The sequence below is a fragment of the Sphaerodactylus townsendi genome, linkage group LG07 (genome assembly GCF_021028975.2).
Source record: "Sphaerodactylus townsendi isolate TG3544 linkage group LG07, MPM_Stown_v2.3, whole genome shotgun sequence".
Lineage (NCBI taxonomy): Eukaryota > Metazoa > Chordata > Lepidosauria > Squamata > Sphaerodactylidae > Sphaerodactylus > Sphaerodactylus townsendi.
Genome location: NC_059431.1, coordinates 122,298,540 through 122,322,571, shown reverse-complemented (window position 1 = coordinate 122,322,571; position 24,032 = coordinate 122,298,540). Strand labels below are relative to the sequence as shown.

Sequence of the window (24,032 nt, the reverse complement as noted above, 5' to 3'; positions counted from 1 at the left end):
GAGTAGAACTTGGGAGGGAGGGCAGGATAGTGTGGAGACAAATGGTCTTGGGAGGACAGGATGGTCGAAGAAGGAAGAGTTTTATAAGTGTCTACATGCCAGTTGTAAAAGCTCTGGTGCCAAGATGGAGGACATGGACTGCTTGGTTCTAAATGACAGTGTAAACACAGGCCTTTTCCGCACACGTGACTTACACTGTTTCAAAGATGTTTTGATATCAATGTTTATGATAAAGTTTGTCCACACTCCCCTTCTCAAAATGTTCCCTGGCCGCCAGTTTTTCCCCTCCATACATGTGCTACAGTGATGCTTTAATCCACTGAGCTATCCTTTTTCAATCTGTGGATTTTATCCTGGCTACAACTGAGGCGGGTATTTAAACAAAACCCAGGAAAACTGACAGAATTTAAAAGTTACAGATGCTTCAAAGACAAAAAAGGCTGCCTTTATGGAAAAGGAAGAGTTTGGATTTAAAACTCACTTTTCTCAGCCATACGGAGTCTCAAGGTGGCTTACAAACTCCTTTCCCTTCCCCTCCCCACAACAGACACCTTGTGAGGCAGGTGGAGCTGAGAGAGTTTGGAAAGAACTGTGACTGGCCCAAGTTCACCCAGCAGGCTTTGTGTGGAGGAGTGGGGAATCGAACTCAGTTCTCCAGATCAGAGACCACCTCTTCAGCACACTGACTCTAATATGCTTTGTTCAATCTTTGCTCCATATTCAGGGATGCCAATCTCCAGGTGCAGCCTGGTAATCTCCTGCATCTACAATTTATTTTCTGACTACAATCCCCTGGAGAAGAAAATGGCTGCTTTAGAGGGTGTGGTCTCTGGCATTATGTCCCTTTGAGGTCTCTCCATTTTCCAAACCCCACCTACCTCAAAATCTCCAGGAATTTCCCAACGAGAAGTTGGCAACCCTAGTTTAATTTCCACCTTGAGGGTGGTGGCTGGAGATCACCTGTTATTTCGACTGGTCTCCAGGTGACACTCGCAGCCCTCCAGATGTTATGGACTACAGTTCCCATCATCCCCTGCCAGTAGTCTTCTGTAGGCACAGAAGAAAGTAGAAAAGAAGAAAAAGAGAATGTAGAGAAAGAGAGAGAAGGGTTTTGGATTCAACAAGAAAGGTTATTTCTTCTTTCCCTCCATTATTTTTCTTATAATGGAGAGATGGCAACCATAATGCTGCTGACCAAAGAAATCATGCAGGCCTTACATCTATTCTTTTAATGCTGCTAGCTTAGCCTAATAGCTCCAAAAATGCCCCTTTGTTGACAGTTATACAAAATGTGCAAGCCAAACTGTTTTCAAGATCCCGTTGTACCCAAAAGATACCTTAAAGTTGCCCTTTGTCTTCTTGAGACAATAGAAAGGCCTATGGGAAAGTTCAGGCTCTTTGTCTAAGACAAAGGGCAACTAGAAACATTAATGATAAGCAGAAACAAGGGTTTTTGATTCATATAACGTCAAAGAGTGAAATACTGACATCTTCCAATGGGGATTTTGGACAACCCCAAAGGGCTGTGGGAACAGGGAAAGTCTCCACCTTTTGTGTGATTGATTGATGATGTGGGCATTTCGGGGTGTATTCTTTGCTGCCATTTTGATAGAGCTTGTCATTAATACTATAAAAGTGAGAACACACCGCCATTTTGGTCTGGCTCCCCTGATATTGTCTTGCCTGCAGTTGGCCGAATAAAGATCTCTCTGATTTTATTCTGTATCGGCCTGAGCTTCTTCGAGCTTATTTATTTTAATTCGTTACTCCTTGTAACAATAACATCCGGCGGGCCGCGAGCTTGACACCTGTGAGCTAGACAAAATGGCGGCTTTTGGAAGGCTGAGATTCCTCCCCTCCCCAAGCCCCGCCCTTCTCAGGCCCCGCCCCCCAAATCTGCAGGTATTTCCCAACCTGGAGCTGGCAATCCTCGCCCTATTGCCTTATTCACTGAACGTCCGGCCCTCTTGATGGGATCTTTGTGAGGACTATGAAGAAGGCAAATAATTTATTTTGATTTAGGTTAAGGAAACAGAATAGTTGTGCCAGGGGCGTAATGCCCATTGGGCAAGGTGGGCAGCTGCCCAGGGCATCACCTTGTGGGGGGCATCAAAATGCAGGGTTCGTTTTTGGGTATTTTTAGTGGTTTTCCATTTTTGGCCTGCAGGGGGTGCATTTTTTAGGCTAGTGGCACCAAATTTTCAGCGTATCATCAGGAGACTGTCCTTATGCTACCACCCAAGTTTGGTGAGGTTTGGTTCAAGGAGTCAAAAGTTATGGACTCCCAAAGGGGGTGCCCCATCCTCCATTGTTTCCAATGGGAGCTAATAGGAGATGGGGGCTACAGTTTTGAGGGTCCATAACCGTGTTGGTCTCCCCTGAACCAAACTGCAATCTCAGACCTGGGGGGTATCATCAGGAAGTCTCCTGATGAGACCATGAAAGTTTTGGAGACTGTGTCTTCAGAAATGCTTCCCCTTCAGCCTGCAACCTCATTGACATAATGCAGAATCTTCACGTAGAACAGATTCTGCTGGGGTTAGATCAGACAGCCTGCAGGGGGCGACATTTTGACGTATCACTGGCACCAAAATTTCAGGGTATCATCTGGAGATGATGGCACCCCCCAAGTTTGGTGCAGTTTGGTTCAGGGGGGCCAAAGTTACGGACTCTCAAAGGGTAGCCCCCATCTCCTTAGCAAAGAATGTGGGATGGGGTACCCCCTTTGAGGGTCCATAACTTTGGACCCCCTGAATCAAACTGCACCAAACTTTGCGGGTACCATAGGGACAGTTTCCAGATGATACCCTGAAATTTTGGTGCCGATACATCAAAAAATGCGCCCCCTGCAGGAACATCCCAGAAATTTGCCCAAGAATCTTTGTTCTGCATTGAGTTTTCTGTATTGCTGTCCATGGGGTTTGCAGGCTGTGGAGGGACATTTCTGAAGGCACAGTCTCAAAGCTTTCAGGGTCTCATCAGGAGACTGCCCTAATGATACCCCCCCCCCGTTTTGGTGCAGTTTGGTTCAGGGGGGCCAACGTTATGGACTGTCAAAACTGTAGCCCCCATCTCCTATTAGCTCCCATTGGAAACAATGGGGGATGGGGCACCCCCTTTGGGAGTCCATAACTTTTGACTCCTTGAACCAAACCTCACCAAACTTGGGGGGTAGCATAAGGACAGTCTCCTGATGATATGCTGAAATTGTGGTGCCGATATGTCAAAAAATGCACCCCCTGCAGGCACCAATGTCCTGGTGCAAAAAAATGTTTGGTCGTGGTGAAGTGGCCGCCCATGGTGGGGGGCATCCAAGTCAGGTTTTGCCCAGGGCTACAGTTTCCCCAGGGCTGCCTCGTTACGCCCCTGAGTTGTGCCCTGCTATGACGAGCTTCTACACGGACGCCTATTGCATTTCCACTAGTCAGACCCGCCCCCCCCACCCCCGCGAGGATCATGGACTACAATTCCCATCAGACCCTGCCAGCATAATGCGGGCGTGTCCAACCCTGGCCCCCCGGAGGCCTAACGCTGGCAGGGGCTGACGGTGACGGGAATTGTAGTCCACGAACCTCTGGCGGGCCAGAGTTACACACCAGCGCCTCAGCCCTTTTCACCCTTGGCTTGGCCGCTCTACTCGGCCCTCATATCTATGGTCCTGCCGGGAAACCATAGAGTCCTCCCGCGAGGCCGCGTGCCCTTCGGCGGAAGCCTCTCCCTCTCAGGGGGCGGGGCGAGAAGCGGGCGTGTGGGTGACGTCACTGACCGGGGCGACGCTGGTACTCCTCGGCCTCGCTTGGCGCTGCGCACTTCCGCCCAAAGGTAGCCCCCCTCGCTTCCGGGGGCGCAGGCAGGGGAGGGCGTGGCCAGGCTGGCGGGTGGGCCCCGGGCTTCTGCGCCCCGGCAGGGTCTCCTCGAGAGGCGGAGGGCAGGCGAGCCGGCCGCTTCCCCCACCCTCGTCCGACTCCGGGGCAGGCTGTCCCGCAGGGGGTGGGGGTGGCCCCGGGAAAGGCACTGCGCGCGCCCCGGCCTGGCCTGGCCTTGCCGGGGCGGAGACCCTCTGCGGTTCGTCTCCCGTGACTTCTTCGTGGAGGGGGGGGGGGCGCTCGCAGGGCAGTCGGACAAGGCGCGGCAGTCGGCGGGCGGGGGCCCCAACAGGGTTAACCCAATGTCTGTCTGTGCCAGTCGCTGGAGCCCCTCTCGAACCCAGAACGCTCAACATTTTTAGATGACGGTTAACGACAACACCTTTTTCTTGTCAAGGTACATTCGCTTGTCAGTGGAAACTCAAGACTGTAACTCTTCTTACTGAATGAATTCCAATAAATTTATCTTTTGTTTCCTGATTTTTTTTACATGGACGGCATATAACTTAAACGTTCTTACTTCAAATACAACATTTTGTAGCTGTGCATCATTGCTGCCATCAATATACATTTTTTAGGCATTACAGCATTATTTCATAATGCAAAAACAGTTTTGTAATGCTTAAGAAAAATGTGCATTGATGGAGGCATTCAGCTACAGAGTTTTGTATTTGGAGTATGAGTGTTTGGGTTATATGTATTCTATGTAGAAAATTTATTGGAATGTATTCAGTAAAAGGCATCACAGTCTACTTGACTTTCCAGTGATGAGTGAAAAGGAGGAGGGGAAAGAAAGGATATTGGATATTGTTACTAACAGTCATTTAGAAATTTTGTTGAGCATATTAGGTTCGAGAGAGCCTCCAGCAACTGGTGCAGACTGGCATTAGTTTAATCTCCAGTTGGGGCCAGGAGATGTCCCAGGATTACAGCTGATCTCCTCAGGGCTCAGAGAAAGTGGCAGCTTTCAGAAGCGGACTCAAAAGCGTTATAACCCTCTGAGATGCCCTGCCCTCCCAAGGCACCACCTCCAAATCTCAAGGAGTTTCCCAAATCAAAATTGGCGACCCTGATGTCTACCTCCCTCTCTTGTCCTTGCCTGACGGGTCAGCTTATTTCCTGTCCGCGGCGTGGCCAGGCAGAGCACTGTTGGTCTCTGGGTGGTCATCACGGTCAGCATGCCCCAAACACGCTTCCTGCTAACATTTGGACCTGTCTTGGCCAGGGTCAGGTGGTCTCAGTTTAGGCCATCCATGGAGCAGAAATGGATTTACCAGCTTCAGACCCTTTTACCAGAGGCGTTGCCAGGGTTGGCAAGAGTTGAAGCCACCAGAAGTGGTCGTGTTGCTCTGTTGATGCTGAAACATCAGGAGTTTTATGATGGCTTAAAAGACTTAACTTACATCAGGTTTACTGGAGCATAAACTTTTTTGAAACTGCTTTGCCAGAAAAAACGCTGTGGTCTATATATACTGAATGGCCGAGGATCCTTCGAGACCTGGCTGTGTTACATTATTTTCCACAGTTCTGGTGGGAACAGCTATCAAGTCACAGTTGACTTGTGGCAAACATGTAGGGTTTTCAAAGCAAGAGGATGAAGGTATTTTGCCATTGTCTACTTTGTGACCCTGAGCCTCTTTGGTTGTCCCTCGTCTGAGAATGAGCCAGGGCAGATTTTGCTTCTTTTTCAAGATCTGACAGGATGGGATTAGCCTGGGCCATCCAGGTCAGGCCTTTTTCCACAACACTGATGAAAATAAAATGTATCTCTTTAAAAATATTTACTCTCCACCTTTGCCTGGGCAATCAGGACAGCTTGCAAATGCAGCAGACCTCAAGGGCAAATGATCACAACCATCAAGGTTGCTGTTTGAGTTTAGTATCCTTTGAACATTGTTCATTGGGGCATCTCCTAGATGTGACCATGAAGTGGTGGTTATCTGTCCGGGTCCTTAACAAGGTCGAGAGCAGTCGTGAGTCTTGTTTGCTTGTGAGATCTCAGGCTTTTTGTGCTGTGGTTGTTGTGGATTTTCTGGCCTGTGTGGCCATGGTCTTGTAGTTTTTGCTCCTAACGTTTCACCTGCATGCTGGCATCTTCACTGTGACATGCCTCTGAAGATACCAGCCGTAGATCCGGGCAAAACATTAGGAGCAAAAGCTACCAGAACATGGCCACATAGCCCGGAAAACCTACAATAGCCAGTTGATTCCAGCTGTGAAATCCTACCACGCTCCCTCAGTTTCTTTGCCAGCGAGAGAGAGTCATCCTTGTCTTTCCTGTTCTGCAGTTTTGCGTCCTTGGAAATGCACCTGGGAGTCTCACCCTGCCTGCCAAAGAGGACGCGGCCCGTACTACTCCCAGATGTTAAATGAATTCTGTGTCACCTGCTTCAGTGCAATACTTGAATCACAATGAGCTGCCCCACTCCGACGGACAGCAGCTCTTTAGCTCCAGGGCCAGCAGCCACGGGGAAAGCCACAGGAGACCCGTCTCTGTGGGGAGCTCTGCCCACGGCCAGTGCAGTGAGCTGGATGAAGTGGACAAGATCAAGTGCAAAGTGCTTTCTGTCTGGAACAAAGTGAAATATGGTGAGTAGTGGCCACATGGGATTGGTGGGGGAAGCTAGTGCCCCCTTTTCAGCCTTTATTTTTATTCACATATTTTTATTATAACTATTCATAATTTGCCTTTCCTCATGCTCCAACTCGAGTAGGATGTAGAATCTTGACAACTCTGACATCTGCTGTTTCAGACTACACAGGGTAGCCATTGAAATCCACAAATGCTGAGGCATTTTGGATAAAAAGAAAAAGAGTCTACTGGCATTAAAGCATGTCAAAACCAGGGAACTTTTCAATCGCCATTTAACAGTCCTCCACATCCTACAAACTCCTCCCTCTTCCCACTGTCCCACCTGACTCCTGTTTCTGAGATTAGTCACACATATATAAATGCAACTGCAAATGAACTCCACCCAGACACGTGCAAATGCATCTCATCCTCTCCCACTTGAGCTTAAAAGCAGTGGACTCTAATCTGGAGAACCGGGTTTGATTCCCCACCCCATCACACGAGAGGCAGAATTTTATCTGGTGATCTGGATTTATTTCCCTGCTCCTGCACAGGAAGTCTGTTGGGTGATCTTGGGCCAGTCGCCGGTCTTTTAGAACTCTCAGCCCCGCCTCTCTCACAAAGTGTCTGTTGAGGGGAGAGGAAAGGAGTTTATGAGCTGCTTTGAAACTCCTTTAAGGAGAGAAAAGTGGGTTATAAATCCAAACTCTTCTTCTATTTCTCTAGGTTGTGACTGACACTAAATTCGCTTGTAATTGCCAGTAAATTTTGGTTATAACATGTTTGTGTTAAACTTATCCTGCTCTCTTTCTTTTTACTCATCCTGGCCAAGAGTGTTCCTCAAAGCGCTGCCTTCCTTTTGCTTCATCTCCTTTTCTATCCACAGAAGTTTTAGGGGTGTGGATGGGAACAAGATCTTAAAACTCCTTTTTGACGTAGCCAGAAAGTTCACTGCTCACCTGTTCACTCCGCGTAAGCTGAGGCAGGGGATCTGGCTTCTGCCTCTGACTGGCTTCTTTTGCTGGTGGGGCCTGTCCTTCAGGTATTGTGGGGCAGTCCAGAGGTCTCCATTGTGCGGCTTTCAGAGCCCTCTACAGTGCGATGAGCCGTAGTGTCTGTCTCTTTGGGTTCATGTTCTTTGTGTGTGTGTGTCCCTCCCCCCTCCCCCCCAGCTCATAGCAAGATGAAATGCATTTCATTTCCTGGCTGCTTGTATTAGGGTTGGGAAAGAAACTTTATTTTTCATGGCCTGAGGGCAAACGAACTCTGCTATTGAGGTGGAAAAGGCTGCGCTTAAAGAAAGGTCCCCTTGCCACAGAGCAGAGGACAGCAAGCAAAGAACAGCACTGAAGAGCAGGGGTCCCCCCCCCCCCGACCTTTTTTAAGCCTGAGGGCATCTTTGCAATTCTGATATAGGGCTGTGGGTGCGACCACAAAATGGCTGCCACAGAAGATGGAACCAACCACTGGAATTGAAGTTAAGCCTAACTTAACAGTAGTGGTGGTTTCAGGTAGAAGTTCTGTTTAATAGGATGCCATTTTAAATGAGCAAGTTGCTTTAAAATATTTTCTTGCACCCACTGTGTGCTGTGGTGGCTGCTGCTGCCAAAAACATTACTATTTTTAAAATCTGCACAGCCTATCAGATCTCCATTCTCTGATCGGAAACCCGACTAGGCGTGCCCCATACACTTTCAAAAAAGATTTGGTGGGCACCAGAAGACTTGTCCGTGCCCACGGGCACAATGTTGGGGACTACTGCTGAAGGTCTTGTCCAGTGACTGCTGTTAATTTCACACAGTCCAGTAAACAGTGTCTAAGGGGACTCTTCTAATGCATGATTAGTGTAGCAGGTTATGTGCTGTTGTCATATTGCTGTGGGGCACGGAGGGTAATGGGCGTAGTGGGGGGGGAAACCATTTTGGATGCTAGGAACGGATCAGATCCCCCCCCGCCTCCACAAGGGGAACGGAGGCCCACTACTGTAAGCCTGAAATGCCACTCAGTGGTGTGTAACCAACATTGGACCCGTTTGACTCCTTTCCTCCTCCAGGCTGGACCGTCAAGAGCAAAACCAATTTCAGCAAACTCTCCCCAGTCTACCTCTTTGGCTACAACTACCACTTTGAACACGAGGGTGAGTTGCGTAGATGTGAGAGGTGATTTTGTTTCAGAGCTGTTCTCCCCCATGCTTTCCTTCCATCCTCTCTCCACTTGGGGGCTGCAAACCCTCAGTCCGTGGAAGTGGGTTCCTGGCAGCACCACTTCCCAAGTAGCTCATAAGTGACTCCGAATAACAAGGACCGGAGAGGCTTTTTTGCACCTGCCTTTGCTATTAATCACCCCCTTCCCTACCTGTAGTCTGCTGTTTGCGTGGCAGGAGCCAAGGAGGCATTTCCGTATGGGCAGTGGCTGCCATCTTTCCCTTGGCTGACTCTTCATTGCTTTGTTTTACCTTTTACTGAAGGTTGATTGTCGTAGCAGAACGACGAGGGAGGTCTTCCCTGCAGGGTCTTTGGGATTTGTGGAGCAGGCTTGGCTGCCTGAAGTGACGGATACAAATGGGAATCTCACTTGCCTGTGGGCCTGTTCTAAGATCACAGGGAGAGACCTTCCTGACTGCCCCACCAATCAAAGAAGCCTGTCTGGTGGGCACGCAATAGGGTCTTTTTGGTGGCAGCCCCACAATTTTGGAACAACTTCCCCAGGGAGGCACGCCTAGCCCCTCCCTTTCAGGGTTCAGGAGACAGTTGAAGACAGTTTTATTTAGGACTACATTTGACTGTATTTTTTAAAATATAATTTTTATTTTCTCACTCAAACAACAAACAAAACAAACATACACAAAGATAACACAACAACTCTATACATCATATATTGACTGCCAGTTATCTCATCTTTGATTAAAAGTTACCCCTAGGTTCACGAATCTACAATTAAACATTAATTTAGTAGTTATTTCTTAAGTGTATCCTAATGATTACAAAATTTGTTTTCTTTAGATTTCAGACCCTGCCACTACTTCTCGATTAGAATAGACTTTCAAAAGATATCCCATAAAAGGTTTCCAGTTTTCTAAAAAACAGTTGCCTCTTAATGTTATCAATTTCTGAATTTTCTGTATCTTTGACTAATTTTCATTTTATTTATTGGCAGTCCTAGCTGAGATTTTAAGTTATGGTATTTTATGTGGTTTTTATAAGTGTTCTTCTGTTCTATTGTAATCCACCATGAGTTCTGCCAAGCAGAAAGGCAGCTAATAAATATTTTATTTATTATTCGAAGAGACTGACAAAAAACTGGAAAGACTGGATAACAGTAGGTTGCATACAAAAATATACCAAGCTTTAATTCATTTTAACTCATAGAAAATATCCTTAAAATCAGCTGCACTTGGGCCGAAACATATCTGTTTTTAAGGATATTTGTAATGATTTAACATGTATTAAAGCTTTGTTATTTTCTGAATGTAACCTGTTATGCTGTCTTCATTAGGTTTTTTTGTGAACCTCTGGTTCCTTCTTTCTTGGTTGAATTTTTTCCTCCCCTATCTGTTTGTGTTAAATTGATAAACGAAATACTTGCTGTTGTTCTGTCCTTCCTCACAGAGGACGTGGAGCGATTCCAGAAGGACTTTGCTTCCCTTCTCTGGCTGACCTATCGGAGGGAGTTCCAGCAGCTGGAGGGCACCACATGGACCACGGATTGTGGCTGGGGCTGCATGCTGCGCAGCGGGCAGATGCTCCTGGCCCAGGGGCTCCTTGTCCATTTCCTTGGCAGAGGTGAGAAAGCAGCACGGAGGAGTGGAGTTGGGGGGCCTGCAGGGGGAAGGATCCTCTCTGCTCCCTTTCAGAGTACGCCAACTACGCATATCAGTGCAGGACTCTGGAACTTCTCAAGTCATCCGTGAACAGGCCCAGAGAGCCACCTGGGTCCACCACAGCCTCTCTTCCCCATTGCACTTGCTGCTGGTGTGCCATCAGGGCCGTTTCCAGGTTTTGGGGGAGGGCCTAGGCAGAGAGAGCTCAGGGGCTTCCCTGGAGCCGCTGCTAGCCCCCTTTCTTGCTCATCCATCCCTCCCGCCCTCCATTCCCACATCTTCACTCTGCCCTCTCCCAAGCTCTGTCACCACCTGCAGTAACAGCCATCCTGTCAAGACTGGTTGAGTTCTTCCCATGCTTCCCGGACGGAATGTGGCACCTGCGTTCCTGGGGTGTTATTCTAACTGCCCCTTGCTTGTTTCTGGTCACCTTCCCTTTTCACTGCTCTGCTGTGTTGCTTGTGTGTGGGCAGGCGGGCGGGCTTCAAGTTGTGCAAATTCTCAGGCACAGAGATGACACAGCAGCCTTCTGCCTGGGAACCTGACATAGCTTAAGTAATGGCTGAGCGGGTGGGGGGCGAATTGCCTGGCACTGGAGAGGGCAGTGGGGCTGTATGGCTTGGAGATTTGGGTGCCAAAAAGTAGTCTTGTCAAAGATTCTTACCATGCAGCATTTCTGGGAGCTGTCTTTCAATAATGGATGCCATTATCACGTTAACCTGATTATTGGACAACCTGGGGCCACGACACATCCACGCTTCCTGTGTACCTTTTCCCTGACTGTGCAGAATGCCACCATCCCCAGGAACGCTGATGCTTTGCACCCCACTCAGGTGCCCTTCACCAGCAGTTCTGGGCAGCCCTTTTCGCTGGTGGCAAAGCGCTCACACGCAGGCAGTGGGAGGATGTGAGTGCAGGCACGACGGGAGAGGCACGAGTGTGGAGTTGGCAGCAGCAAATCCTGCCAGCCGCTGTTCCACTCCAGGATATGCCGATGCCACTCCTGTGTGGCCTTAAAGCTTCCACTGGCTAAGACTGTTTCAGGGAGTATCGAGTAGTGCATAGTTGATTCCACTTGTAGGATTTTGGGTTCCAGACTAGACCCTGTTGTCATCAAGGGTTGCTGTTATTAACTAATTTGGGCAGATGAGACATTCAGGTGTTTGCTGTGCTTGTGAGCGTCTGTGGAAGACGAGTGGCTGGGCTGAACGGCTGCTCCTCTTGTGCTTTTCAGACTGGACCTGGCCTGGCACCTTGCTCGCCAGTGGTTTGGCAGAGACGGAAACCAGGAAGAGCTCCTCTGTGTCCCACCCCAGCACTGCCCACCTGCCTCATGCGCCACCCCTCCTGGCGCATGGAAGCAGGGCCCCCTTGGAATCCAGGACCCCCCCGCCACCTGGCAGTCCTGATGAGCGGGAGAAGGAGCGCCGCCACCGCAGGGTCACCGCCTGGTTCGCGGACAGGCCAGAAGCACCTTTTGGGATCCATCATCTTGTTGCTCTCGGGCGCAGTTCAGGGAAGAAAGCTGGGGACTGGTACGGGCCTTCCGTCACAGCCCACATTCTGAGGTGAGAGGAAGCAGGGAGGAGCTGACTTGACGCTAGAGCAGAAGAGCGGGCGTAGGGAGGTATCTTCAGCTCTGCTTTGATTAATTTTACCATCTCAGTTGGCGTCTGTTTGACAGGCCACGCCTTGGTTGCTTTTGAGCACCGGCCAGGCCACAGTGGTGTCCAGCGTGTCCAGCATAAAACAGGCTTCACAGGCTTGGGGTGCCTCGGTAGCGAGGCCAAGGAAAGCCAGTGCCGCAGTCCCAAAATTGTCCCATGCATGTGTGATCACCAACCTCTAAGGGGACCTTTGGGATTTTGAGAATGGGTGGTTGGCATGACCCCAAATGCATGCTTCCACGTGATTAGGCGCTTGGTCCAGATTGAGACATCTCCCTCATCTACGCACCAGGGAAGAAAGAGGAGGCCTGACAGGCAAAGCAACTCTGCAGACTGCATGCTGGCTGGAAGGCTGCTTGGCAGGAGAGTGGCCTCCTGAGGCCACCTCCTTGTCCTAGCGCTGCTTGTCTGCATCAGACCCCGCCCACCACAGCCCATGTAGCCCACACCGAAAGGGCTCTGCTGTGAGCATCTGCCTTGCATGCAGGACGTCCCAGGTTCAATTCTTGGCACCCCCAGGTAGAAGGCCAGGCGGCAGACGATGCAAACGATCCCTGCGTGAGACTCTGGAAAGCAGCAGCCTGTCGAAGTAGACGAGGGCTCAGTTCAGTATAAGAGAGCTTCACGTGTTCAATACTGCAATCTGTAACTCTTTGCAAACAGATGGGCTCTCTTTTCCTTCTCACGGTGGAACATGGCAGAAGAGGGAGTTGGGAGGAATTTCATGCCTAGCAGGTTCTTCTTCTGACCTGGCCGCGGCAACATCATTTAGCCAACGGACTGGCCCCACTCTGAGCCCCCCCCCTCCCCCCGACTCTGCCTTTTCTGGTTTCTGAGTCTTTAGCGTTGTAACAGCCGGCTGATCCTCTGTCAGACCTCTGTTACTTTCAGGACCTTCAGCGTTTGGTGGCTGTGGAGATAAAGAAATCCTTTCCAGGGCACCTTTCCTGAGGAGCGCCATGTGACGAATACCAGCTGCCAAAATCTCAGTTGTGTCGCTGTGGTCTTGCTTACTACATCATGCTCCTGGAACTGTGGGCACCAGACCGCGCTGCTTGCTTCCTTGGCAGGAGAAGATTGAAATAATAATCCTCTCCACAAATAAGTCCCCCTTCTCCCTGCAACCGTCACAGTAGAGGGGCTTTCTCTCTCCCCATTCTTCTGATACCAGGAAACCAGCCTGCCTCTTATTCATGTGGATTTGGGAGAGCAGTCTAGGAGGCAAAGCAGGCCGGGCCGCGTCCCACTGAACTCTGTCCCCTCTCACCCTTGCAGGAAAGCCGTGGATTGCTGTTCGGAAGCAGAAAGCCTGGCTGTATATGTGTCTCAGGACTGCACAGGTAAAAGGAACGGGTGCGCTGGCTGGTGGTTCATGCCGCACCTGGTGAGGTCATGTGGGGGCGGGTGGAGCTGCCTTCCTTGGGACACACAATCATATTGCCTTTTTTTCTGGTGCCCCCCACCAGTGTACAAAGGGGATGTGGCGAACTTGGCCTGCAGGAGCAAAGGCAGGGCTACGTGGGACCCCTGTGCAGAGTGGAGAGCCGTCATCGTCCTGGTGCCCATGAGGTTGGGTGGGGACAGCCTCAACCCGGCCTACGTGGACTGTGTTAAGGTAATAGGGTGCCAGGGGGATGTCATCTGGGTGATTGAGATGCATTCCTAACTCTGTGTAACTGATTAAAATTACAAACCAATGCTGCTCTGAGATCTATGTCACCAGCCTGCTATATGTCACCACTGCCATCCGTGCATTCTTTTCTTGATCTTTGTGGCTTCACACGCTTTGTAGGAAACTAGGCTTCCCTTGGCACCCCTGTCCCATGAGAAAAGAATTTGAAGAATTTAATTTGAAGAATTTTGATTTATACCCCGTCTTTCTCTCCTGTAAGGAGACTCAAAGTGGCTTACAAGCTCTTTTCCCTTCCTCTCCCCAAAACAGACACCTTGTGAGGCAGGTGGGGCCAAGAGAGTTCGGAGAGAACTTGTGACTAGCCCAAGGTCACCCAGCAGGAATGTAGGAGTGCGGAAACACATCTGGTTCACCAGATAAGCCTTTGCCACTCAGGTGGAGGAGTGGGGAATCAAACCCAGTTCTCCAGATTAGAATCCACCTGCTCTTAACCACAACACCATGCTGGCTCTCTGTTATCTCGTAGGGGCACTATCTGCTGCCGACCTTGGGGCGCCTCAGCTCCAAAGACGGTCTTTCACAGGTTCTTGGGAAACCACGGGGGGTGGGGGGGACGGGACTGGTGTGTGTCTTTCAGCAGGGGGTAAAGGGGACCGGGAGTGCATGCTTGCCAGAACTGGCTGTTGCTTTGACACCTCCTCAGTAAACGCTGCTGAGTGATGCTTCAGAGTCTGCTGATTGGCTGAAGGCTCTGAGACCGAACATAGGGCGTCCGGTGGGATTGGATGGAACATGTGACCACCTTTCCTGGGAACCCAGATCTGTGCCTCATTCTGTCCTAGCAGTGGGCCTGGAGCAGGATCCCCAATGCGGTGCTCGCCCCCCCTTCCTTATGCTATCCACGTGCTCTAGAAAGCGGGTGGGGGTAGGTGGGACATTTCCCCATCTGATTGCTGTACAGATTAAAAGGCCTCCTGGTAATGTGAGCTTCTGCCTGCTGCGTCTAAGCTCAGTCCCTGAGGTTTTGGGGTCCTGTTGCGGCAGCTGTCGTGTGCTTGGCGTTGTCATTTTGTGATTGGCCCCACAGCCCTGGGTCCAAATGGCGAAGGTGCCTGCAGGCCCCAGAGCAGCAGCGGTGCCTCTTTACCTTCACAGGGCAGATGAGAGGGTGGGGAGTTGGGCGTGTTCTCTGTGCAGGAGAAAGTTTCTGGGGGTTCCCTTTGCTCTAACAAGCACCTTGTTGAAAAACAGCAACGTGGAACACAGTTGTTTGGGACCGGTGGCAAATGAAGAGTGGCCAGCCGCTGGGCCTGATTGGCATCGCCCAGGCTAGCCTGCTCTCCTCAAATCTCAAAAGCTAAGCAGGGTCAGCCCTGGTTAGCACTTAGACGGGAGACCCCCCACCCACCCCAGGAAGACCACGGTTGCTACGCAGAGGCCGACAGAGGCAAACCCCCTCTGTTTGTCTCTTGCCATGAAGACCCCGTGGCTGCCTCTAAACACCATTTTCCGCCTCCGTCACTTGTCTTTCCACCTGTGTTTTCTTTCCTGCAGAGTAGTCTTGCCCTGCACAGTGTATTGCTGGGGGCGGTGGGGGGCATCCCCCGGTGCTGTGATTAATTCTGAAAGGTCCATCTGTGTCTCTGTGCCCTGTAGGAGCTTCTGAGGTTGGATTTCTGCATTGGGATCATTGGTGGAAAACCACGGCATTCTCTGTACTTCGTAGGATATCAAGGTACTGACCCCGCCCCCAAGACCACAGGCCTTGCTGCTCTCCTGTCTCCACCCCTCTCCCTCGTGCTGGGAAGTTAATTGCATTTTTGCCTTTTTTCCAAAAGTTGGTGGATCCTAGTCAAGGCAGGCACCCAATGGCTGTATAAAGAAGTGCACTTCATGTAACTCTGGTGTTAGTTGTACAACAAAAAAATACCCTCATCATCATAAACATGCCCTGCACGGTACAAGTGAAAACAGAGGCTTGCCTGGTGCAAATTATCAACTGATCTCTGGAAAGCAAACATGGAACTTTGTTTTTATATATGACAGCAGTGGCAAGAATTTTATATGCACAGAAGTGGAAAACTCCAGCTGTGTCTACAATTGAAAAATGGTGGGTGAAAGTAATGGAGCTGACTGAGTTGGCCAAACAATTTACTTTTTTAAAAGAACTTAATTAAATTATGTGGACAACTGGAAACTCTTGATAGAATATCTAGACCAAACAGAAAAAGAAAAGAAGAATTGGCGACTAGTGGTTTTGAAGGTAAAGAACTATTTTAAGGAGATCAAACAGGCAGTTCAAGCACAGTTGGAAACTCCTGACACAGTCCCCAGCCAGAACGGAAATACGTGGAGGGCTCGCACTTTTGAAAGTTAAGGACTGATAAAATAAGATCCAACAGAGAAAAGGGAGATTTTTAAATCAATAATGATTTTGAGAGATTTAATTTTATTTTGCTATTTAATGACCAAGTACTGAAAGTTTAGCGTTCAACGGTTAATATTCGGCACAGAGAAAACTGGAAGTTGTTATGAACCTGGCCAATTTTTTTTTTAATATATGTTTTGGATTTTGATTTTTAACTACAAATAAAAAATCATTACATAAAAAGAATAACCATGCTGTGCGCTGTGCGCGATGCGCTTCCAGTTGTGTGCGTACATTCTCTAAGGACGTATTTTATATGCATTATTAAACAGGGCACAGAGAGAGGGCCGGCAGCATCTGCTTGGCTTGCGAAAATGTGCCAGGTTTAGTCTATGACATCTTCAGCTAAAAGGACAACCCAGGTGGGCAGGTGGCGCGAAAGAACTTTTCCTGCCTGTGACCCTGGAGAGCCCCTGCCTGAGTCAGCGGTGCTGGCCTTGATGGACAGAGTCTGCACAGAGCAGCTCCAGATGTTCAGACATTCCCCTCATCCAAGTATTGATAACGTCGAAGGCTTTCACAGCTGGAATCACTAGGATATTGTGGGTTTTTCGGGCTGTATGGCTGTGTTCCAGTAGTATTTTCTCCTGACGTTTTGCGTGCAGCCACAGATGCAGGCAAAACATCAGGAGAAAATACTACTGGAACATGGCCATACAGCCTGAAAAACCCACAACGTCCTAGTGATAACATTATTATTCATTTCCATACTAAATACTAACATTCAGGAGTGCTTTAATGTCCTGTGAAGGTTGTAAAGGCCATAAATGCTCCTAAAAGTTGTATCCACAGAAGAGAGGTTCAAAAGGCTGGTCACATAATGTCCACAGTAGCTATTTTGACCACCTGACTCTTCTTGCATCCATCCAATCATAATGTAGTTAAGAAAATCCTGTGTGTGTGCTCAATGCCCTCCTCCAAAGCCGTGATGCGTTTCCAGTGGGATCCCACGGCTGATGGAGCTGAAGGCCCCGGAGAGGTCCGGGAGGATCAGCAGGGATGCCACCTCCACTGCCCCCCGGTCACTGTTGGGGCGAACGAGGCATGACCCAGGCTGTGACCTAGGATAAGATCATCTGCCTCCTCTCAGACCGTCTGGTGCTGCTCAGCCATGGCCTACTTGAGCACCTTGCCTAAGAATAGAACGTGGCCGCCTGGTAGGAGCCACATGGGGTCACAGCCTTAATCCATTTTTGGAAATCCGTATTAAAGTTAAGTTATTCTGAACGTTGGAACGAAAGGTCATTTCACACAGGGGAAAATTCTATCATCGAGGAAAAAAATCTGTTGAGTTTTTTGTTGTCTTTTAAAAAACTTAAATACTTCTTTAATGTTCAAAGTCTTATTTTCTCATTTCTTAAGAAACCGCTTTGGGTCTTGGTGTCTGCAATATTGTGGTTAACCAGCATTCCGCTGAGAAATTAGCCTGTAAGAATTCAGTTCTTTGTCAATTACAAGTATTTTTTGTTTCTTGCTACCTTTCTGCTAACTTGGAAACTTAATGTATAGCCTTTCTTAAGTGTCTTGGAAGCCAATGTGATATAATGCTTAAAGCAGGGGTGTCAAACATGTGGTCCGGGGATCGGATCCAGCCCCTTGAGGGGGCTTATTAGGCCCGCAAGCCAGCTGTGGCAACCCCCTCCCTCTCTCTCCATCTCAAGCAAGTGGGGGTTTGCTTCAGTTGGCTCGTGGGCCTGATAAGCCCCAAGCCACTCCAGTCTAAGCTCATTAACTTTAGTGGACTTAGACCGGAGCCACCCTGCATAGGAGAGCCCTAGAAAGACCATATACCTTCTGACTGGCCGTGTCCCACACAAAGAAACAATCTTCCTTTTAAAAAATATCTTTGCAGATTGTGTAGTTGCCCCATGACCGTTTGTCTTGAGGATGACTGTTGCTTAGAACAGCATGTAGGAAGTTGTTGGGAGTCTGTCCTGCTGCCAAGTGTCAAGGGGGTGGTATCTAGGTAATTGAGATGCATTCCTAGATAACTAGACTTTCCTCTGACACTTTGCTCTCATGAGAACAGGGATCATGTCTGTTATCTCGTGGGGGCAGGAGGCCAGGTGGCTCTCTGTCTCTATCTGTCGCCAACTTGGGGTGCTGTAGCTCCAAACTCACTCTTTCTCACATTTCTTGGGGAAACGGGGACTAACCTCGGAATAAAGGGGTCAGCAAACGCCAGGTTCGCCAGAACGGGTGCTTTGATGCCTGTCAATAAACGCTGCTGATCAACAATACAGAGTCCGTTTGTTGCTTCAAGGTTCGAGACCTAACATCAAGCAGTCTTGTTAAACAAAGACAGGCTGCGCCAGCTCTGAAGTTCTTTTCCCCTTGAATTTACTTCTTGAAAAGGCAGCAAGACATCCGAGTGGGGTATGGCCTGGTCTCTGCCCAGTGTGCACACGTCAGCGCAGGCAGACAACCACAGGACTAGCCAGGATCTTTGACCTCCCGCTTCCTTGTCTTCCAGATGACTTCCTCCTGTACCTGGACCCTCACTATTGCCAGCCCTTCGTGGACACAACCCAGGAGAATTTCCCCTTAGAGGTGAGCGTCTCCAGCAGCTCCTTCAGCTTCAGGGGTCTAGACGGGGCTGTGGCTCCACCCCTGCAATTGTTCACCTTGTGGCCCGTGTGGAGTTTCCAGTGTATTTAGTATTTATTTATTTCTTTTATTAAAAAATGTTTACACCCTGCCTTCCTATAGCCATATTCAAGGCAGCTTACAAAATACCATACAATGCAATAATACAGTGAAACCAATAACAATAAAACCCTACACAATACAATACAATCAGCATATCATTAGAAAAATCAATAACATGTGCCTACGAAACCTAAAACACTGTTTGCTAAAATCTAGATGTTAAAAGCTGTTTGAAATAAAGACGTTTTCTCCAGACAGTGGGAGGAAATCAAGGAAGGGGCATGCCAGGGTTCCGTTGGAAGAACGTGCCAAAGTCTGGGCGCCACCACTGAGAAGGCTGACTCCTGAGGCACTGCCAGGTTCACAGATGGGGCGGAGAGTCAGCCCTCTGGCCAGACCTTTTTCTGCTCTGGCCCCACTCTGGGGGAGTGCTCCGTCCAAGCCCTGCAAGACTTCCCACAGTTCTGCAGGGCCTGTAAGATGGGCCGTTCCGCTAGGTCTTTGGTTGAGGTCAGCAATAGTTCCCCACCCGTTGGGTCTTTCTTCCCTTCCCCTTTTTGGTTATTGTTGAGGCTCCACGTCTTATACGGCCAGTTCCATCCTCAGTTGAGACCTACGTCGGGTGCCGTGGTTTTGAAACTGAGTTTGTTGGAACTGTTAGATATTGTTTGCTGGAAGCTGTCCAGAACCCAGAAGGGGAAGGGCAGCCTAGAAATCAATTCACTGATCAATATAAATGTGGGATTGAGAGGGCGTGGGCGGATTTGAATGAAGATTGGACAGATTCATGGAGGACAGGTCTATCAGTGGCTACTAGCCATGGTGCCTAAAGAGAACTTCCAAGTGCAGAGGCAGTCAACCTCTGAATCCCATTTCCGAGAAGCAACACTAGGGGAAGACCTCGGCTGTCACACCCCGTGACTAGAGTCTCAATTGAAGAACTCAGAGCTGAAGCATGATGTTGTTTATTGCATACTTATAGCAGGACATTGGTAGGGAGGGAACCATAGACAGATCTGAAGTTACATCACAAGTCTTCATTGATATACACAGAAGAGCGCCTCACTTTTACCAGCACCAGGTAACAGCACCCGCTGTTACATGAGCATTCAATTATGTTATACTGACTGCTTAAACCGGTTCCACCTGGTGCTGGTAAAAGTGAGGCGCTCTTCTGTGTATATCAATGAAGACTTGCCTGGAATCTGCCTCTCTGCCCTGGGAACTTAGTTCTGCTGTTACATGAGCATTCAATTAAGTTCCCAGGGCAGAGAGGCAGATTCCAGGCAAATGAAATGCAGTTTCCCACACAAAGGCCCAGAAAGAGATCAGGAAGGGGAGCGCGGTAGAGCAGGCAGAGACACACAGATGCACTCACCCGCTCAAACTCCTGGCAAACACCAACAACAGTGCAGGGGGGGGGGCACTCCCAGTAGATGAGGAGAGCAGCATTTGGGCGGGACTGTCAGGGCCATGACATCGGCCTCCAGAGGAACTGATTGGCCACTGTGTGAGGGGGGGGGGTTGGGCTAGACGATGTGGTGGGGGGGCCTCTTCTGAAGTTTCTAATCCTGTCTCATTCCTTGCTGACTGGTGCAAGACCTTGCCAAGAGTAGCTTCCAGCTCTGGTGGCCTCCCCAAGTCCCTTTCACTGCAGCTTCCCTCGGAAAACAGCATTTAGCAAGATGGATCCCAGCTGCACCATTGGCTTCTATGCTCGTCACAGTGGAGAGTTTGAGCAGCTGTGCTCGAAGCTGACTCAGGTGAGGCGTCCCGGCCACCCTCATTTTCCCAGAGGCGTCCTGATGGTGGACTAAATTACGCCGGCTGCCTGTGGTTTCCCTCAAGTTACTGTGTGGGTTTAAATTGGCAACATGCTTTTGGGGGAAAGGGGGACGGTTCTGTTTGCAGAATTCTGCTTTCCATTTTGAAAGATTTGAATCAGGGGTTTGGGGAAGGGGGGCTGGGCTTTGTTTCAACCGGGGCTCCCCCACCTTTTTTGAGCCATCCAGCGAGCACAGCCGCAAAATGGCTGCCAGAAGATGCAGAGCCAGCCACGGGACGGCTGCCATAGCTCTCCTTTACCCAAACAGTGGAGATCCTGATGTTGTGGCAACGGCCGCTGCCAAACCAATGCCTGAAAAACTGCACAGTCAATCCAATCTCCACTGACCAATCAGATGCCTCGGTGGACAAAAGTCCCCCATGACCTTGCTCACTTCCTTGGTGGGCATCGTTGCCCCCGTGGGCTTCACATTGGTATCCCCTGCTGCTATACTTCATTAAAAAAAAATTACTTAGTCCATTAAAGGCCTCCTCCCATAACTGCTGACATTCTTGTAAAGCAGCGATTCCCAACAAGGGTTCCGTGGTACCCTGGGGTGCCGTGAGCATGTTTCAGGAGTTCCACAGCAACGCTACCGGCCCCCCTCACTTTTGCAATGTCTCCCACCGGCACCAGCAAGGACATGGAGCTGGCCCAGGGGCAGGGCCTGCCGCAAGGTCAGCAGCCACTCCCCCCCCACCCCAGTGCTTTCCTTCACCCTGGGAGGGGAAGGTGTGTGTGTGGGGGGGGATGGCAGGGGTACCGAGAGATATGAAGAGTGAGGTCAAGGGTACCGTGATGTCGAAAAGGTTGGGAAACACTGTTCTAAAGCCTTTAGAGAGACATCTTTTCCATACCTGTTGGAAATTTCAAGGGCACGTCTACCAGCTCCCCCACCAGCATACTGTAGTGGTTAAGAGCCGGCATGGTTAAGAGCAGTGGACTCTAATCTGGAGAATCAGGTTTGTTTCCCCACCCCTCCACATGAAACCTGCCAGATGACCTTGGGCCAGTCACAATTCTCTCAGAACTCTTTCAGCCCCACCTGCCTCACCTGTGGTGGGGAGAGGAAAGGAAGGAATTTGTGAGCTGCTTTGAGACTCCTTACTGTTGAGAAAAGCAAGGTGTAAATCCAGACTCCTCTTCTTTTCTTCTCTATGCTAGTGGCCCCTCTCAGTGACAGCCTCCCCACTTCTGGGTTCAAGTGCAAGGTGTACTAAGCATCAGGTAACTTGGCTGTACCAACCCATCCTTTTCTTTGTCCACAGGTTCTGAACTCTGCCGCCATCAAAGAGCGCTATCCCATGTTTTCAGTTGTGGAGGGCTGTTCCCGGGCATACGGATTGGATGAGCAGGGCTCCCATTTCTCCCAGCAGATGAAGCCAACCCAACATTGTACCAAGCGGGACAGGGCGAAAAAGCCCTCCGTGGAGGAATTTGTCGTCTTATGATTGCTGACCAGGTAGTCTCATCTTCACTGGACTTATTTATTGTTATTTATGTCGAGCCTTTGGGCCGGCTTCCTCCCTTTGCAGCAGGGAGGGGGGCTCCTGAGTCGTCCCTAGAGGTGACCCTGCTGCTCAGACCACATCCTGCTGCAACCAAGAGGGTCTTACTGGCCAAAGCTGGGCCACTCCGGGGGAAAAAGTCACCACACTGGAATAGTTAGCACTGAAATTGACTGTGCATGTCAGGAAAAAAAGAGAGAGAGAGATGTCGAGATGGGGGAGTGAAGACTTTTGGGAAGGGGGTTGTAAGTTTGGTTTGTGAAAAATACGTTTGTCTATTTTGCTGACGCTGCAACCTGACTTCCAGCCAACCCTTTGATTTGCTGCTGTTGTCCCAGAGTGAGAATCCTTTGCTGTCCTTCCCTGGATTTACTTTGCCGTCCTCTCTAGTGAGGACCATTTGTCTGTACTGAGCAGGGGAACGTCCCTCATCAAGGAAGGGAAGAAGTGCTTGGGATGGATGGTGCTTTTGCCCTGCAGTTCAGGGTCACCTCTCGGGAATCAGGGTGGTTCTGGCCCCTTCCCTGCAAATCACCCCTATTCCCAAAGCATTTCTGTTCTCTTGCACCATCAGTTCATCTTCACGCAATCAAGGGTGTAAGTTACGCCAAACCCGGCTACGCGAGACACCTGAGAGCACTGACTGAACGTGCCGGGAGGGGCATAAAGTAGGCGTGAGCACGCTGGCCCGTCCTCCGCCTCCGCAGGATTGGCCAGCCACATGTGCAATGTGAATTCATGATGACAGTGTCTGTGCATGTGCTCCATCCCGTGGTCAGGGGTATCGGATGCTGCTGCATCCGTGAGGTCACTTCCTCCACAGGTTCCCAAGCTGGTGGTTGTGGGGGAGGCCAGGCCCGTGTGCCTATGCCCCAGTCTCCCTCTTTGCCCGTTCCGTCAACATGTGGAGGGTTCCTGCACAGAGGGTCTCGTGACATTTGAGAACCTGAGCAAGCAGGTTTGTGCAACTCGAGTGCTGTCATCTGCCCCACCCTCCTGGATTTTGTTGCTCACGGGCAGCCAGACTTGCTCTGTGGGTGAGAATTCTGACATTTGCTGTAATGGGGCTGCTCCGCACCCGTTTCCTTCTGGAGCAGCACCTCCTTCTGAAAGCGTTTGAGTTAATAAATGATCAGTTTGGCACACCATTGTGTAGTTGCGTGTTTACCTGGATTTGCTGTACAATTGTTGGGCTGAGAGGGGACTTCAAGTGACTTCACATGTTTGGGAACCTCCCAGCAAAACCTAGATGCTCAAGTAGACGTGAGAAATAAAGGGGTGTTCGTAGGCTACACCCGCATATAGAACCTCCTGCCCTCTCTATAATTATGGCATGTTTGTCATAGCATTTCAGAGTTTAAAAACCTTCCCCTGTATATGTGGCCCAAATCTGCTGTGCACAGACTGAGGTAACATCAGCCTCAGTGTCCTGTTGTTGGACCTCCAGAGGTGCTGGTTGGCCACCATGTGCAACGAGGTCCTGGAATAGACGGACCCCCACTGACGGTCTGATCTGACAGAGCTCTTCTGATGTTCTCAAATCTGAGCCAAGATACTGGGAGGAAGCCAACTTCCACAAAGAAAAGTTTGACTGTGGGATCTCGTCCCTCACATTCTTCAGATAGAATTCCAGGTTGTTCTACTTACGTATGATTTCAGGATCTTGAATTGTGATGAATACATAAGGATCTTTCGAACTGTAAAGTTATTGGGAAATGTCTGGGGATTTGGAGGCGGTGCCTGTGGGAGGGGAGGTTTGGGAATGGGTGGGATCTCACTGGGGTCTGCCCTCTAAAGTGCCATTTTCTCTCGGGAAACTGATCTGTTGTCGGGACATCAGTTGTAATCCCAGGAGATCTACAGCCCCCACCTGGAAATGTCAGCAGCACCATCTGCGAGAGAGGTGGCCGTGCTTGGTCACCAAGGAAGTTCCAGGTTGCTACATAGAGGCAGGCAATAGCAAGCCAGCTCAGGTTTAAAACCCTACTGTGACTTGGCGGCACTTTCCCACCACCACCAGATCCCGGTATCCCACCACCCCCTGTGTTGGAAGATCCACACTGG

At 49.8% G+C, this 24,032-nt stretch overlaps 1 protein-coding gene across 5 annotated transcripts; it reads left to right on the top strand.

Moving 5' to 3' along the window:
- The first annotated feature begins 3,719 nt into the window (after positions 1-3,719).
- ATG4D (autophagy related 4D cysteine peptidase) lies at positions 3,720-23,116 on the top strand. Of its 5 annotated transcripts, none has more exons than XR_007245048.1 (11): positions 3,720-3,822; positions 6,155-6,455; positions 8,492-8,575; positions 10,047-10,220; positions 11,493-11,826; positions 13,201-13,265; positions 13,392-13,540; positions 15,215-15,293; positions 18,460-18,536; positions 20,278-20,398; positions 21,729-21,865. XR_007245048.1 is itself a non-coding variant. In XM_048503212.1 (10 exons), exons 1-10 carry the CDS (start codon positions 6,236-6,238, stop codon positions 21,909-21,911), a joined length of 1,485 nt encoding a protein of 494 aa, XP_048359169.1. In that variant the 5' UTR covers positions 6,103-6,235; the 3' UTR covers positions 21,912-23,116. The 5 variants fall into 5 exon arrangements, 1 of the variants encoding a protein (XP_048359169.1); XR_007245046.1 differs by lacking the exon at positions 3,720-3,822 and adding an exon at positions 3,845-4,065; XR_007245047.1 differs by lacking the exon at positions 3,720-3,822 and adding an exon at positions 3,847-3,971.
- Positions 23,117-24,032: the final 916 nt, after the last annotated feature.